The sequence below is a fragment of the Pseudorca crassidens genome, chromosome X (genome assembly GCF_039906515.1).
Source record: "Pseudorca crassidens isolate mPseCra1 chromosome X, mPseCra1.hap1, whole genome shotgun sequence".
NCBI lineage: Eukaryota > Metazoa > Chordata > Mammalia > Artiodactyla > Delphinidae > Pseudorca > Pseudorca crassidens.
Genome location: NC_090317.1, coordinates 117134494 through 117150832, shown reverse-complemented (window position 1 = coordinate 117150832; position 16339 = coordinate 117134494). Strand labels below are relative to the sequence as shown.

Genomic DNA, 16339 nt, shown 5'->3' with positions numbered 1-16339 from the left:
CTTCTATTTATTCCATTTGCTATGGAGTCTGTACTTCTCACAAATCTTCCTCTTTCACACCTTTATTTCTCTCCCCAGTTAAGAAAAGTCATATAAAACCCTTTTCCTAGTAGTCATCTTGAGTTTATGCTAAGCCTATACATTTGAATAAGTGCATAAAGACACATGTAATGAAATGAGATTTTGGGGGACCTTGAGAGGGAGGGGGTGTATTTTGCACATGAAGGGATGTCAGTCACTGGGGGCCAGTGGGAAGACTGTACCAGGCAGCTTCTGACCAGGCTCCCAATCATCCCCACCTTCCAGTAGCCAGGCCCTTATGCTATTCACTTCCCTTGAGTGTGGTCTGTATCTAGTGACTTGCTTCTTACAAATGGAGTATGGTCGAAGTATGGATGTCACTTCTGAGATTAGGTTACAAATCGACTCTGGCTTCCATCTTTCTAGCTGTCACTTGCTCGCTCTTATGGAAGCCAGCTGCCACTCTGTGAACTGCCCTATGAAAAGGCAAATCTTTAGAAACAGAAAGTAGATTAGTTGTTAGCTGCGGGTGGGAACACGGAATAAATAAATAGCCCTGAGGGTTCTAATAGGGGTCACGAAAATGTCCTAATACTGGATTATGGTGATGGTTACACATCTTGGTAAATTTACAAAAAATCATTCAATTTTACACCCTTACATGGGTGAATTTTATGGTATGTAAAATATACCTTAATAAAGTTATTTAAAAAAAATTAAGAAAGCTAGTACTATAATAAGTGCAATAAAATCCTGATAAATCAAATGAGATGATCATTTATTTGGTCATAATAACTATAAGCCTCAACAGAATCTTAACACTGAAGAACAGAATCATAACACTTACTTAATGAACAGTTACAAACATTATGAAAAATATTGGTGATCCCTGTACCTATAGATACATGTGAGAAGGAAAATGGAACATACAAAAATAAAAAAGTTGGAACTGCAATCTTACCAAGTAAGGTTTCTGAATAAATTTTCTAAAATTTGATTTTACCAAACATGTAGATTTTTGGAATCCATCAACATGAGTATTCTTCAACCTTGTAAAACTGGAATGCTGATCACTCCTAATAAAATGAAAGAGAGAAAATAAGAATCTTTTATTAGTTTACATTTATCCGACAAATAAACAAGAGAAATCAAATTACACCCTTTGGAAACAATTAAAGCAGCGCAACAGTAAAAAAAAAAAATCTCAATGATCTATCACTACTAAAATTACAAATAATATTTACCAGGGCTAAAACTCTCATTTTTCAAAAAACATTATTTAGCCAAGTTGGCAGTTAGCGATAGGGGGAAAACCATATTCCTAGGACCAGGGTTCTTAATCTGGAGTCCAAGGACAGGCTTCCTAGGGCTGTAACCCCCGAAACCATACATATGTAGAACACATGTTTCCTGAGGGAAGATAGTCACGGCTCTTGAACCTTTGGCAGCACAGGACAGCCCCCCTTGCCAAGAGACTCAGTGGTGAAAGCTCCAGGGAAGAGGCCAGTGAGTGGCTCAGGCCTGCTTGCTCACTGGCAGAGCTGGGGCCTCTGATACTGCTGGCTCCCCTCTCCTGTTGTAGTGAGGCCCAGGGGCCGCCAAGGGCTATTCCTGGCCAGCCCTACCTGGGAGGGAGCTCCTTCCTTGGGCTTCTTTCTCCTCTAACCCCGGGGCCTCATTCCCACAGCCCTTGGGGGGTCCTCTCCCTGTCACATCCCACCTCTCCCACAGTGGTCCTCAGACCCTTCCTGCTCTGTGGCAAACAAACGGCTCACGGCTTCGGCCCTGCTACACTCCTCCCACAGGACCCCAGTGACATGGGGACAAAATCCACACTCCTCCTCACTGACCCCCAAGACTCTTCCGGCGCACGCCCTTGCAGCCTTGCCGGCTGCTCCATCCCAATCTCTGCAACACCCACACCGAGCTGCGGGAACATCACCTCCATGCGGCTCTCGGCACACACCACAACCTCGCCTGCCTCTACGCACTGGCCCATTGGGTGCCTTCTGCTGTAATTTCCTTCCAACTCAGATCAACCTCAAGATTTAGCCCCACTTGCACCTGTTCCAAGGCTTTCCCAGACCCCTCTGAGGTGGACTAGGTGTCCCTGCTATGTGCACATGTGGCACTTTGGGGTCTTCACAAGTGTTTGTAACTAATGGTGCACCTTCTCACCAAGCAAGGTGCGATCCCTTCACAGGAGGCACTGCGGATGGTTCGTTCTGTGGTCCCAGCTCTGACCCTAGAATCTGACATGGAATAGCCACTCGGGATTTTTTGAAATGTTAAAAAAACCCATATTCTGTCAAAATGTTCATGATATGGTAGTAAGTCAAAAGAGTAGGGGGCGAAGTCAAATACTGAGAATAATTTCACTTGTTTAAAATATACACATATAGGGCTTCCCTGGTGGCGCAGTGGTTGAGAGTCCGCCTGCCGATGCAGGGGTCACGGGTTCGTGCCCCGATCTGGGAAGATCCCACATGCCGCGGAGCGGCTGGGCCCATGAACCATGGCCGCTGAGGCTGCGCGTCCGGAGACTGTGCTCCGCAACGGGAGAGGCCACAACAGTGAGAGGCCCGCGTACCACCCCCCAAAAAAACCCCCAAAAAAACCACATATATGGCCAGAAAAAAAAAATGATATGAAATGTACTAAATATTAACAGTAATCATCCCTGACTGGTGAAATTAAGAATGCCTTATATTTTTGTTTTTATACTTTACTATATTTTTCCAAATGTTCACCATTAACATGTACTACTTCTATAAACAAAACAATAGACTCTAAAAAGTCCTCTTTGCAAAGCATGTATCTGATGAACGGGTAGTACCCAGAATATATAAAGAACCCTTACACCTCAATAATAAAAATATGATAATCCAATTTAAAAATTGGCAAAGGATTTGAATAGATATTTCTCCAAAGAAGACACACAAAAAGCACATGAAAAAATGCTCAATATCATTAGTCATCAGGGAAATGCAAATCAAAACTACAAGAAACTACTTAAAACCCACTAGGATGGCTATAATCAAAAAAATGACAACACCGGTGTTCATAACAGCATTATTCATAATAGCCAAAAGATGGAAACAACCCACATGTCCATCAACACAAAAATGGATAAACAAAATGTGGTGTATCCATACAATGGAATATTATTCAGCCTTATAAAGGAATAAATTATTTTAATGAAATACTGACACATGATACAACATGGATGAAAACGTTATGCCACGTGAAATAAGTCAGACTGAAAAGGAAAATTATTGCATGATTCTACTTATATATGTATGAGGTATTCAGAATAGGCAAATTCATAGCGATGGAAAGAATAGAGGCATCAGGGGCTGGGGGTTGGGAGTTACTGTTTAACTGGTACTGAATTTCTGTTTGAGAAGATGAAAAATTCTGGACGTGGGTAGTGGTGATGGTTGCACAACACTGTGAGTGTATTTAATGCCAATGAATTGTATGCTTAAAATGGTGCAAATTCAGTGTTCTAAGTCAGTGCTTAGAACACTGACTAGAACATAGACATTAATATATAAATATTTGTTGAATAGATGAATAAATGATCTTTATAAAGTTAACTCTAGTTCAGTAGATTACAGATTGTTACAACAGCAAAAATAAAAACTGATGTTTTCTATAACTTGCCTAGCTAAAAAGAAAATCTAGGCAGTTTGATGCCCTCTTGAAGTCTACTGATACTATTTTGAAGCTGCTTTATCCCACACATACCACGCCCGTATAACACAGCACCTCAATGACAGTGTAGGGAACTTAGTAATGCTGGTGACAAGAGGGAGAAACGGTGTGTCAGGAGGAGACACGGAGACTTTAGGGTAAGAGGCTGGTCGGAAGTGGGAAAAAATAGAGAACAACAGGGTCTTAGAGACAAGACAGAATGCCCCGGTGTGAGACTTGCTTGGGAAAGGTTTTAAGGTATCAGGGAATAAAAAGTGATCAAGATCTAAATGCATTACAATTTCAGTATCTTCTGTCCTGTCTACACCTTTGGGAAGTCTTCATTCATTCAACAAAGATGAATTGAGCCCAAGGCAGTAGGAATACAATGGTGAGCCAACATAGACACAGAGTCTGCATACAACTTTTAAGAGGGAAAAAAAAAATCACACAGAAGGGAAAGAGCTACATCCTATGATTTATAATTTCCTTGTATTTCACTTCTTCTGTATTTCTATGGAAATCTATACACTGACTTGATTTAAAAGGTTTATGCAAAAATATTAATGAGGTCAATTTTGATAAATTGAATTTTTAAGATAAAAGGATAAAATATTTTTCTTATGTTAACAAGGAAACTGAATTAGGATAAAGTGAGAGATTAAAGCTTCCATATTATTTTTTTAAAAGGATAAACAATAACAACTTCTGGTGAGGATGTGTTAAAAATGGAACCTTCATACACTGCTGGTGGGAATGTAAAATGGTGCACCCACTGTGGAAATAGCCTGGCAGCTCATCAAAAAGTTAAACATAGTTATCATATGAACCAGCAATTCCAATCCTAGGTATATACAGAAGAAAGGTGAAAAATATATCCACACAAAAAATTGCATACAAATATTCACAGCACCATTATTCACAATAGCCAAAGAGTGGAAATAGCCCAAATATCCATCAACCGGTGAATGGATAAACAAAATGTGGTGTATCCACACAGTGGAAAGTTATTCAGCCATAAAAGGAATATTCATGCTACAACATGGGGCAACGTAAAAAACATACTACATGAAAGAAGCCCGTCACAAAAGGCCACCTGTTATATGATTGCAATTATATGTCAAGAATAGGCAAATCCATACAGACAGAAAGTAGATTAGTGGCTGTCAGGGGCTGGGAGGACGGAGAAATAGGGAGTGACAACTAATTGTACAGGGTTTCTTTTGGGGGTGATGAAAATGTTTCGAAATTAGATAGTGGTGATAGTTGCACAACTTTGTGATTATACTAAAAACTACTGAATTCTTCACTTTCAAAAGGTGAATTTTATGGTCAGTAATATCTGAATTAAAGAAAAACACTTCATAGCTCCACCATGCCACACCAGCCATCCAATACGAATAAAACAGTTCAACAGATCCAGAAAAAGACACCTTGCAGGAAGACATTTTTGCACCCTACAACGCCACCCTCAAAGCTAACATTAATAATACTTAATGCTGACCAACTTCTCTGTAGCTCACATGCATCACTTTACTTAATTTTCACCACTACCGTGAGGTAAGTATAATTCTTATCTCTATTTTACGCTGAGGAAACAGAGATTAAGTAACTTGCCCAAGGTCAGTCACATAGCTAGGTATCTACAGAGCCAGGAGTTGAACTCAGGTGTTAACTCCATTGCTCAAGCTCTTCATCACCTCAAAGGGTAAAGATATATTCTGAGGCCATACATGGTCTTTATAATTTGTTGATTATCTTAAATCTGTTTTAAAAAACCTTTTTCTTGGTACACTGAGTTTCTCACACTTGCTGAGTAGTCAAGAAAAGCATGACTGAGAGCTTGTGTCACTAAAGAGCACAGTCATGCCGTGTCATATTAGGAAACTGGAGACTCACCCACCAAGGGACAAGATTTTAACTATTTTCAATTGTTTCATATGCCTCAGCACACAGTTTTGCTATCTTTTAATTAGTCCCAAACTTATTGTCAGTATCAAGTCCAGTTTTAAACAAGCTCCACGTATCTTGACCTAGTTAGCCATCGACATGACTTATAAGTCTAGTCAAGTATTTTAATTTTTGAAACTAAGGACTATGGAAAGAGAATTAGCACTGGTCCTTTCTATTCATACATTCCCACCTTCTGGGAGATCCAAATAGTTTGAGGACCCTTGAGTGAACTGGAAATTTTTTCCCATTAAATTATATCTCATAATCATATGAGGTCCCAGAGTTGCCATGAGTTCTACATAGTTCTCAGGACTAGGGATAAACTGGGACCAATCTAGAATACTCAGAGCCCCTAAAAAGAGGTACAGCGTTGGGAAAGAAAAACAAGGATCTACTGACAATCAATTTGCCACTCATGGCATAAGTACTTCACATGTGCCAGTTCATTTAATATTTATAACCTGTCCAACATAAATTGGTTATTCTCATTTTATAGAGGAAAAGGCTCCAGAAACTAGGCAAGTTTGCCCAAGAGCAAACAGCTTGTAAACTGGCAGAAGTAGGATTCAAACTCAGGTCTCTTCTGCATTTTCTACTACACCTGCCTCTGTTTCACGGACAGACAGCCACAAAGAGTTCTGAAAGAGGACGGCACTGACCTCAGGAAATTTTGCAACATTCAAAGACTACCAGAATCTAAAGGGTAGAATGTGTCAGAGTTTCAATCAGCTCGAGCCAAATAGTCCATAAATTTGCTGGTCTTGGCTCCTGCTAATATTAAAAAAGCTACTACACTTCTCTCTAGATTACAAAGACATCAAATACTCACCTACCCCATAATTTTTATTGTTTCAATGAAATAGCATATGATGACCACTGAATAACTTTGAAACATTTTAACAGATTTCACTTAAACATGTAAAATGGATTTGAGGAATTAAATTCCTACACTAAAGTGAAAATTACCATCACACACAGAAAATTGGAAAATATGCTAAAACCAAAAGCTGTCTGATAACAGGATGTTTTTCATCTACTGATTACCTCTCTGCAGCACTAGCTATGTGAAAAATGTGCTCATCTTCATTCTGTAACCGTTCTTTTCTCCTTCTTTCAATGTCATGTCGTAGGTCATTTGGATCTATTATTTTGACCAGAGTCTGAGGAATTTTGACAGAAGACAAACCATTCACATTACTGTTAGTTGCACAAAGACCATATCGAACAAGAATCTTAAGTAAAAGTCCTAAATAAGTTACCTTGTACTCATCCTGCTCATGCTAGTGTAAACTGATAAAAATATTTTGAGACACAATTGACAATACAGAGTCAGAAAAGTTCATAACACTGAACCAAGAATCCCACTTCTGGGATTCTATACCAAAGAAACGTCTATCTACCCAAGTATATTCAAAATATTATATTTTAAAAATAACCATAAAATGAAAGTAACTTAAGTGTGAAAAAAATTTAAAGGAGAAGGGAAGAATAATTTTATGGTAAATTTAAGTCATAGGAGTAATGTACAAGCATTTAAATTATGATAATGTAGACTATGTGGAAGTAACCATGGAAAAACACTTACTGAATAGTTAATTAAAACTTACAAAGCCTCAATTATAAAAAGGTCATTGGGAGTTCAGAGATTTTACATAAAAGGAATGTTACTATAGTTTAAGTAAAAAGATAAAGCATCCAAAACTACATGTACTGTGGTAGTGTATGTTAAAGCGCTAGACATAAGACTGCAAGGAAAGATGATCAAATAAGATTTTGTCTTAAGTGGTTGAATTAGGGGTGATTTTTTTTAAATCCTCAAATTTCCTATAAGTTTATTATAGTACTTTGATGAGCAGAAATTTTCTGAAAGTATCATTTATTCAATAAACTAACCTATCTCCGTAAGTACAATAAAACTGTAACCATTCACAAGTGAAAATATTATTTATATATTCTATCACAAATGTATTAAAATCTCTCCTCTATAAAAACTCTTCACTCGCAATGAATAAATTAGCAGTTCTTTTAGAACTTGATATATTTCTTCTAAAACAAGAGCCAGTTTTCTTCCCCCTGGGCTAGTTAAGATAGTTTTTCTAATTAGCAAAGAAATGGCGGGGAGGGAGGTGTTATGGGTGGGAACAATTAAAAAAATTCAGGGGCTTCCCTGGTGGCGCAGTGGTTGAGAGTCCGCCTGCCAGTGCAGGGGACGCGGGTTCGTGCCCCGGTCCGGGAAGATCCCATGTGCCGCGGAGCGGCTAGGCCCGTGAGCCATGCCCGCTGAGCCTGCGCGTCCAGAGCCTGTGCTCCGCAATGGGAGAGGCCACAACAGTGAGAGGCCCGCGTAAAAATTCAGTATTATTTCCATTATTTTTCTAGTTCATATTCCATAGAATGTTTCACACAATCTTCAGTAAACAGAAGAGCAGTGTCAAATGAAACTAAGTTCCTTTGCATTCATTCTACATACAACTTAAAAATATATCCCACATGACTGCTTTGGAAAAAACAGGTATCAAACATACTTTCTGCAAGCTTTACAGTGTGAAGTTTTGGAATGAACATTAAACACTACAATTTTATGTCAATTTTACAAAGCTGTTACCCTTAGGGATTGTCTCTCTTAGGGCATATTTTTGTCTTTTGCCAGTGTTCTCTCTGCAATCTTTTGATAACTAGAGTCACTTGGAGAGCTTTGTAAATTTCAGATTCCTGGGTCTCCATCATTCTTCCTCACCCACTTTAACTACCTTTTTTACTCCCAATGACCAGTTCCGTTTCCCATTAGTATACCAACAATAAGATAATCTCTCATCAAAAATTATATTCACTTACCTGTTCTGAATCATATACCATAGTTTGTTTACTCTGAAGCTCGGCCAAAGACATATCTATTCTCCTAAAATAATAAAGGCATATTACAATTAAATAATTATGTTATACACTGAAATCTTGACTCCATTATTACAGAATGGATTTTGAAATAACGCTGGTGTGTCTTGGAGGAAGAAAAAGAAATCTGCTACCAGGTAGTTTTTCACCTATATGGCAGTCTCCCAGGACATACATATCCTGTAAACAACATCACAGTGACGCCTCAGTGGTTCTCAAATCACTAGTCTGTGTAACCTTAAACTTGGCTCCGGTGATCTACCGCATTCTAACATTGATTCAACTCAGCTCACAAGACAGGGCGCACCACCTGTTTGGACAGGTGCCAGCAGAAGAAGACATAGGTTTTCATCCGGCTGCCCTCAGAACAGCCATTTCTGACCACATGAAGCAACCCATGATTTCAATGGCTCGACAACTGTCTTTCATCTTCCAGTGATAACTTCAGTAGGCAATTACTATAGACACAGCAGAATCAAAGTTAGGTAGGTAAATATTTTCAAAGTCCTACACATTTAAACAATGCTAGTCATGGCTTCAATATAACCTAGTCTATCAAAGTGCACTGGTCCAGTACCTGCTTGGGTTAGTCCTGTTTTTAGGCAGGAAATGCAGTTCTAGAGTCTACAACAAGCCCAGGAGGCAGGCAGCACCTTCCCACAATCTGTTCTGAGGTTCATTCCCATGAGTTAAATGGGCATACAATAATCACTCATTACCTGTGAATTTCTGGATCTGAGTTCAATTTAAATTCATTTACATCTGCAGCTTGTGTAACTTGCATTTTTGAGAAACGCTCATGTAGAGTAATTCCAAGTGATGGAAAATAATCTGCTGCAAAAGGGAAAAAAAGTTTTATCTCAATGTAAAACTGATTCCACTTAAAAGATTATATATAATAAGCACAGGAAGAAGGGACTATTAAAAAACATCCAACCTGTTTTCTCTTGAAAACATATGGGACCTAAGCTTATTCCACAGACTAATTTGTAGTGCTCACACACTTTCCCAAGCCCAAGCAACAGTAAACGGATTTATGAACCCAAAGATTCTGTTCCTATTTAACATGTCTGCTTACTTGCCAGGGGGAAAAGACAGTGGCTCTCTCAAAGAGAGGACAGGACCTTTCTTCTCCTAGGTAAGATCTTCCTACATCTGGGAAGTAAAGCTGGTATACAGCTCTACTCTTCACCTAGAGTAAAAAATAACTCCAAAAACAACCCTGAAACATCAAAACAATTCTGAACAAATGTTAAATGTTATGTTTACATATCACAGAAGGCCTCCTAATGCCATTTTACTTTAACATTAACTGAAGTTCATGAAGACATTCTGAAAGCGGCTATGCTACAAGCTTTTAACAGAATAAAGAGAAAGATAATACACTTGACCCATGAGAATGCTAAAGCAATCCTTTTCCCTAACTTACTGTTCCTGTTCCGGGACGATCTCCTGAATTTTTCTACAATACCAGCTCCCTGTCTGCCAAGAATCACACTTCTTTTGGGTAAGAGGGGCTGGAATTGAGAAGGTGAACTGTTTCAAACTGCATGCTTTAAAGTAAATATGTGCCTTAGTTTGAGGGCTGCAAAGAAAATAATTCATTTGCAAAATATGTTTTATGAGGGTAAAAAAGATTAACACAGTTATCTAGTAAGAAATATAAAATTATAAATTTTGAAATTCTCGAAAGACCCCAGTTTATAATACCCACAACTGCCTTATTTATGCAGCATCAATAAGGAAAGTTATTTTACATGACTAAATTATCCAATTAATGGAAACTGGCCAGAAGCAAAAGCAAAACACAACAGCTCAATGTAAACCTTTGAAGTATTTATTATGCAATGTCCTGATGTCATCATGTATAACAAATCAAACTGGAATCTTCTATTGATCGCTTAGCATCACCCTTATGGCACAAAGTCCCAGTAATGCCCTCAGGGGCTTTAAGAATACGACCAAATGACCTATACTTCCAAATTTCTTGAGTTTCTTGAGTTTCATATCTGGTTTTTGTTATTTCCTCCTTCCTATTCAGTTATCAGTTATTGTTTCTTTCTGCTCTCAGTACACCTGTCTTTTGCAGTAGCCAACCTCTTCCTTTATAACTTTCAATTTGTAATCTACTATGAGTTGAAGCATCAAGTTATTGGAACTACATATAAAGAACAACTAGGCTTGAATTAATACGTGCTACTCTCTTCACCAGATTTCCTAATTAATGATCTAACTTATAATGAACTATTAATTACTACTACAATATCACAGATATTTACCTATGTCTCGTGAAAAGTCAGTACATTATTTTTGTGTTATCCCTAATGTATGTGTGAAATATACCAACCTTTAACTTGATGGATTATAGTTATGATTTCCTGAGCAAATTCTCCTGTAGGTTTGTTTTCAGTATTCTGAGTTGAGTCAAGATGTTCAAACACTGGATGAAAGTTTTCACTTTTCCTGCCAACAGCAACCAAATCATGTGACATCTGTCTCTCTGTGGAATAGCTAGAAGCAACCCTAGAATAATTTGTAAATGTTTAACTAAATTTGAGACTATTTTACTGAGAAAATAACTTTAAAAGTTAATCAAGATAGCTATAAAACTAAAAAGATGTCTATCTTTTCTTATAATTAAGGCACTAAATTGTATGCCATAAAACATGTACAATAATGAGTAGGAGAAAATAGCTATAGGTACACGGTTTTGAGTTCTCCTTTTCAAATCAGAGATCATTAAATATTTGCCACTTTAATAATAAAATCCTCAAAGTTCTAAGCTAAACAATTTTTACTTCAAAAAATACAGCAAGGCATTGAAGACACTCAATATGCAAAAAGTAATCATTATTTTCTACTCCCAAATGTCCATAAAATTGTAAAGCCAGCAAGCTTACACTATCTTGAAATACTACCATACTTTAAAAGCTGATATCAAACATAATAACGTCTCTGACTTCATAAAAGTCCTTAAAACTCCATGTCAGTAATGAGAAGCTGAGAATAGTATTTTGAAATCAAATTCTGTTGAGATTAATTTAATCACTTACAAAGTCTCACTGAACTCTCAGAAAATAGTCTTAGTTGTTATCACAGTTATGATCATTAGGAGCAATGACAGTGTTTACCCTAAATATATCCTTAAAGAAATACTACCATTTATTATGTAACCCCAACCATCTTACCATTTTAATGCTTTCTGAATCTTTACAACTTTCATTAAGAGCTTTCCTGACCTTTAAGTACCATTATAAAGCCATGATTATGACATATAACTAACAATTATTCATGCCAAACAAAGGGGCTCAGAGCTTACAAACATTATCTCATTTAATCTTTGCAATAGCTCTATGGGGAGGTGTCATGATATCGAGACAATGGATGTCTTGGTTGTTTTGCTTTTCATCCCAGAGGTTAAGCATTCCTATGAACATAATCCTTCCAAATGTCTTAGTGGGAAAGTTTACTTTATTCCAATAATGCTACTCCTGCTTAAAACTACTCATATTCTTCATCTGGAGGCAGTTTATGCGTCACAGAAGAAAATGCCTCATTATTTATATTTATTCCTCATTTTGGACCCAAAATGGCACTAACCAGCTTATACCCATCTTACTCCTCTGCATTTAACTCTGAATAGCTTTTGGCTCTTCCCGAAACACAAGTTTCAGGAGTTGACGTGTGAGCTAGGCTTTGAAGGTTGGTGTGTTTTAGACATGTGGAGATGAGATGAAAGACGTTTTACGTTTATAGGTTAACAAAGGCAGAAAACACACCTAGGAACTTTGAGCTGTGTGATCTGAGCAGTCTGGGGAAAGGTAGGAGGGCAGGAGGTGTGAAGGTAAGACGCCACACTGCCAGCCTGATGTGACAGGATTAGCTGATGGGAGAGGGTGGGAGGCTCAGTTCTGGCCGCCAGAGGACTGCCTTCTATCAGGTGTCTTGGAAGGGTGTTGCGGTTGACAAGGCCAGTTAGGGGACTTTTGTGAAAAAAGTAATGAGATGCTGAATTAAGGGAGTGTCAGTCTCCCTAATCCTTTTACCTCAACTCCAAAAATTCTACATGTGTTCTTAGGAAGACGTGAGCAAACTAATGACTCGGAAAGTGCTTTGTGATAGTTATTAGCTGGAAGAAAACCGAGAAAGGAAAACTTTACATGTGTCATACAGATTTTGTTATCTATTATAAGCTTCCAGAGGGCAGGGGATTATCCATTAGTTTTGGTGGTTGGGTTTTTGTTACTGTTGTTTTGCCAAGCAGTTGGTTTTGTGGATGGATTTTAATGTGTAGAAGAGGAAATTAAGGTTTAATGTAGCTTTTTAATGTTTTCTTAGTTATTATGCACAACACTCAAGTGAATGTCAGGGGAAATATCCTTAAACAGAGAAGGAAAACTGGGGTGGAGTGGTGGGAGGGAACAGAGAACCTGGAAGATTTAATCAGACCGGAAGTAGATGTAGTATTAGAATACAGGTGTTGGCTATATTTTAATTTTTAAAACTGTCTAAAATGCATCTCAAATGAGAACATTTGATCTTTTCAGCTTAACTATTGTATTGGGGGTATTTTGTGAAACTGTTAACTTGTTGATCAGTAATGTCATGGGAAATATAAAAAGGAAAATATGAACAAAGAGGTGATTAAATTTATAAATGGAAATACCTAGAACATTTTGCATTCTAAAGTTTCTAGAAACTTTTCCTTATAGCAAAAGTATAATTATTTTTAAAAGACTAAATTTCAGGTTATACTATTTTCATGTGTATTTTCTTGAAGGATGATCACTGATATTTTTTTATTAAAAATATTGTTGTGGGGTGTCTCTAGAGCACATTTTTTAACTGATAACAAGTTTAAACACTAAAATTTCAGGAATTAAGTGTAGCTTCAGAGTATACCACAGCACTCCTATGAACTGAGAGTTGGACTTGGAGTGGGGATGAGAGTTAGGCCAGTAATAAAAAATTAGAAGTAAATTTTACTAATTATCTGGTGAAAAATTAGAAGCCTTTATCAGCTGGTTTCGTCTTGGGAGAAACTGAGACTGCAATAAAAACCATTATCAACTGATTTCCCCTTATAGATAGATCATTTTTATAGTTCCATTTAAACATCTTATTTTTCTCCTGTAAAAAAAATTTTAAAGCTGTTTTTTGGGTATGGAACACGCTTTTTGTACCATTAAACCCCTTTAAACAGAGAGCATTTGTAATTCTTTTGTTAGTGGAGGTTGTTACAGGGCCATTCTAGCTTCTAGCATTCTAGCTTCTAGACATTTCACTAAATGTCTCTTACTAGTTATCAGATACACAGTGAGAAGCTTGGAGCAAATTAGGAGGAGAGAAAGGATATGGGCCTTCTAATGAAAGTCTTTCTGATGAGTCAAGGAAACCACATCAGTGGCATCAACCTGCGGCATAATCACTCCTCCATGTTTCTGCCTTGGCAGGGAGTCGTCTCGACAGGTCTGGTTTGAGAGCAGGGAGCATGAAAAGTCAGATGGAAGCTTTTCCTCTGAGAAGTTAAAAATAGGCACTCAAAACCATCTTGTTAGAGGAGTTTAATTTTTTAAAGAATATCTGTAAGCCCCTCATAACCGTGGAGCGGTTTTGGATATATGGCTGTTAGTGACGTAAATAAATAAGTAAATACATACACGTGTACACCCACACCCCAAAATGTATCCATCTGATTGATTTTTGTTATATGAAGAGGTATTATTTTTTTCTTGTGGTGCTGCTATTTAAGACATATCTCAGGGCTCTCTTCTGGATTTATCTTCAGAGCCTGAAACATCATCATGAAGAACCCTAGCAGCTGTAAATCTCAATTCTTTGGATGGTGGAGTCGCACACCACCTCACACATTCACTCCACTGTGCCGTGGTATTACCAACGTCATCCCATGGTCTATCAGACCAGAGGAGAAGAAACCTAATCCTATGTGGATCCATAGTCCCAGGGCACCATAACAGATTGTCTCACAGGGTAGGTCCTCAAAAAATACCCTCTGAAGGAATACATGATAAAATGGAAAATGACTTGGACAATATGAAGTGGTGAGTTTCAGCTAAAAAGATGACAGACTTAAAATTGTGAGGCCAATTTAATTTTGTTTTTTAACTTTCTTAGCTTACTTTAAAATTTTTTACTTAGTTTAGACCAATTTAAAATTTTTCATTTTTTTATAATAGAAAATCTCAAATATATACAAAAGTTCAGAGGATCCTATGATGAATCTGTCAAGCCAGCTTCAACAGTTATCAACATATGACCAATTGAAGCAGACTCGCAGAGCCAGGAAGAACTACCGGTTAATTTGGGCCCCAAAGTCATTGCCAGGTGACCTGCCCAATGTCACAGAGCTGCTCAGTGACCCACTGGAAGACAAAAACCTATGCATCCCAACATCAAACAGAATGTTTATCTCCCTATACTAGGACCCCTAAGAGACACTAAGAGAAGCTAGGGTGAAACATAGGAATGAAAGGGAAACTTCTTTCAATTTTTGATTTTCGAAAATGTATATGAGAAAAATTAGGGGGAAAAAACCCTTAGTTTTTTTGTGATACATAACAGCAAGGTAGCAGGTATGTGTATCACAAAAATATCTCCACCCACAGCTTATTTTGCCTCCAGCCAAATGCCCATCAAAGGTAAACTTGTGTGATTAGGCTACCTTCCTTCAATGCTCGCTGTGGTTTTTCACTCTTCTGCAGCCTAGGCAGCAGCTGTTTCCTCAGAGCATGTGGGCTCCAGTGTCTTCTGGGGCTCATCACCCGCCTCATCCCCCTTTCAGTATGGGGAAAGACCGGGTGGGGGGTAGGGAGGCCCTCTCTATATCTCTTCAGTGAGAAATAAAGGATTAAATGCAAATGTGGCTGAGGCACTCAGTCTAACATCAACTTCACTAGCCAACCTTCTCATCCTAGATGCCTAGTCCCAGCACCTGAGAAGTCAAAGGAGCCTCGGTCCAGGTCCACCTGCCCCAGCTTACTCTTCTCCGGAGACTGGCAGGCTCTCCTCCTCCCTCTCACCTCCTTCCTAGCCTGACCAAGGTTCAGTCTCTCACCTACTCCACCCAACATTAAACCAAAACTCCCTTCACCTGCCCCAAGACTTCCAGATGTATACAACAGTGAGTGTTTGGGGTTCATAACAACCTTAGTACAGATTTTCATATTGTGACTCCCTAATTTCATTCTGAAATATATAATTATGACTCTTGTGTAACTTCTACCTCTGATAACGCAGTTTCTGACAAAGTAGGTCACTAGAATATCGGCTTTGTGTCTGCCTACTGCTATTCTAGATACAAATTAGAATCTAGAAAAACCACTAGGTGATAAACGTACGTTTTCAACTGCATTAATAACTGGAAGAACATATATCAATACTTGACCAAAGCTAAGAAAGTAAACAAATGCATAAAATGAACCATCTTAGTGTTTCCAAAAAAGTGCATAAACCTCTCTAGATTTTAACCAACAAATAACCTCTCTGCACTCTATGATTATTTTAATCTTGTTAAGCAGAGGAAAACCTAATTTATGTTAGCAGTTGAGAACATGGCTCTATTGAGGGTATTAACTACCTTTGTTTTATGGACACTTCATCAGTCCACATATAACTAAATCCAACCCCACAAAATTCTTCCACAACTCATTCATCAATTAATGATTATAATCAGAGAGAAAGATTTTTGTTGACTATGATGCATTGCCATACTGAAAAGGTGCATATATTTATTAAATTATTTATTCTTCAAGTCTTT

The 16339-nt window shown here is 38.0% G+C and overlaps 1 protein-coding gene across 33 annotated transcripts in view; it reads right to left on the bottom strand.

The window, feature by feature from the left end:
* BCLAF3 (BCLAF1 and THRAP3 family member 3) overlaps window positions 1–16339 on the bottom strand; it is a 66459-nt gene that overhangs the window by 23313 nt on the left and 26807 nt on the right. For 25 of the 33 annotated variants that reach the window (XM_067723564.1, XM_067723555.1, XM_067723578.1 and 22 more), the window contains 5 exons: window positions 10910–11085; window positions 9282–9396; window positions 8506–8569; window positions 6715–6830; window positions 983–1097 (listed from right to left, as the gene is read on the bottom strand). In XM_067723564.1, coding sequence (XP_067579665.1) covers window positions 983–1097; window positions 6715–6830; window positions 8506–8569; window positions 9282–9396; window positions 10910–11085 — 586 coding nt within the window. Of the gene's footprint in view, window positions 1–336; window positions 514–982; window positions 1098–6714; window positions 6831–8505; window positions 8570–9281; window positions 9397–10909; window positions 11086–16339 lie in introns of those variants that run through there. The other 8 variants (XR_010940013.1, XR_010940012.1, XR_010940014.1 and 5 more) reach the window with 8 other exon arrangements.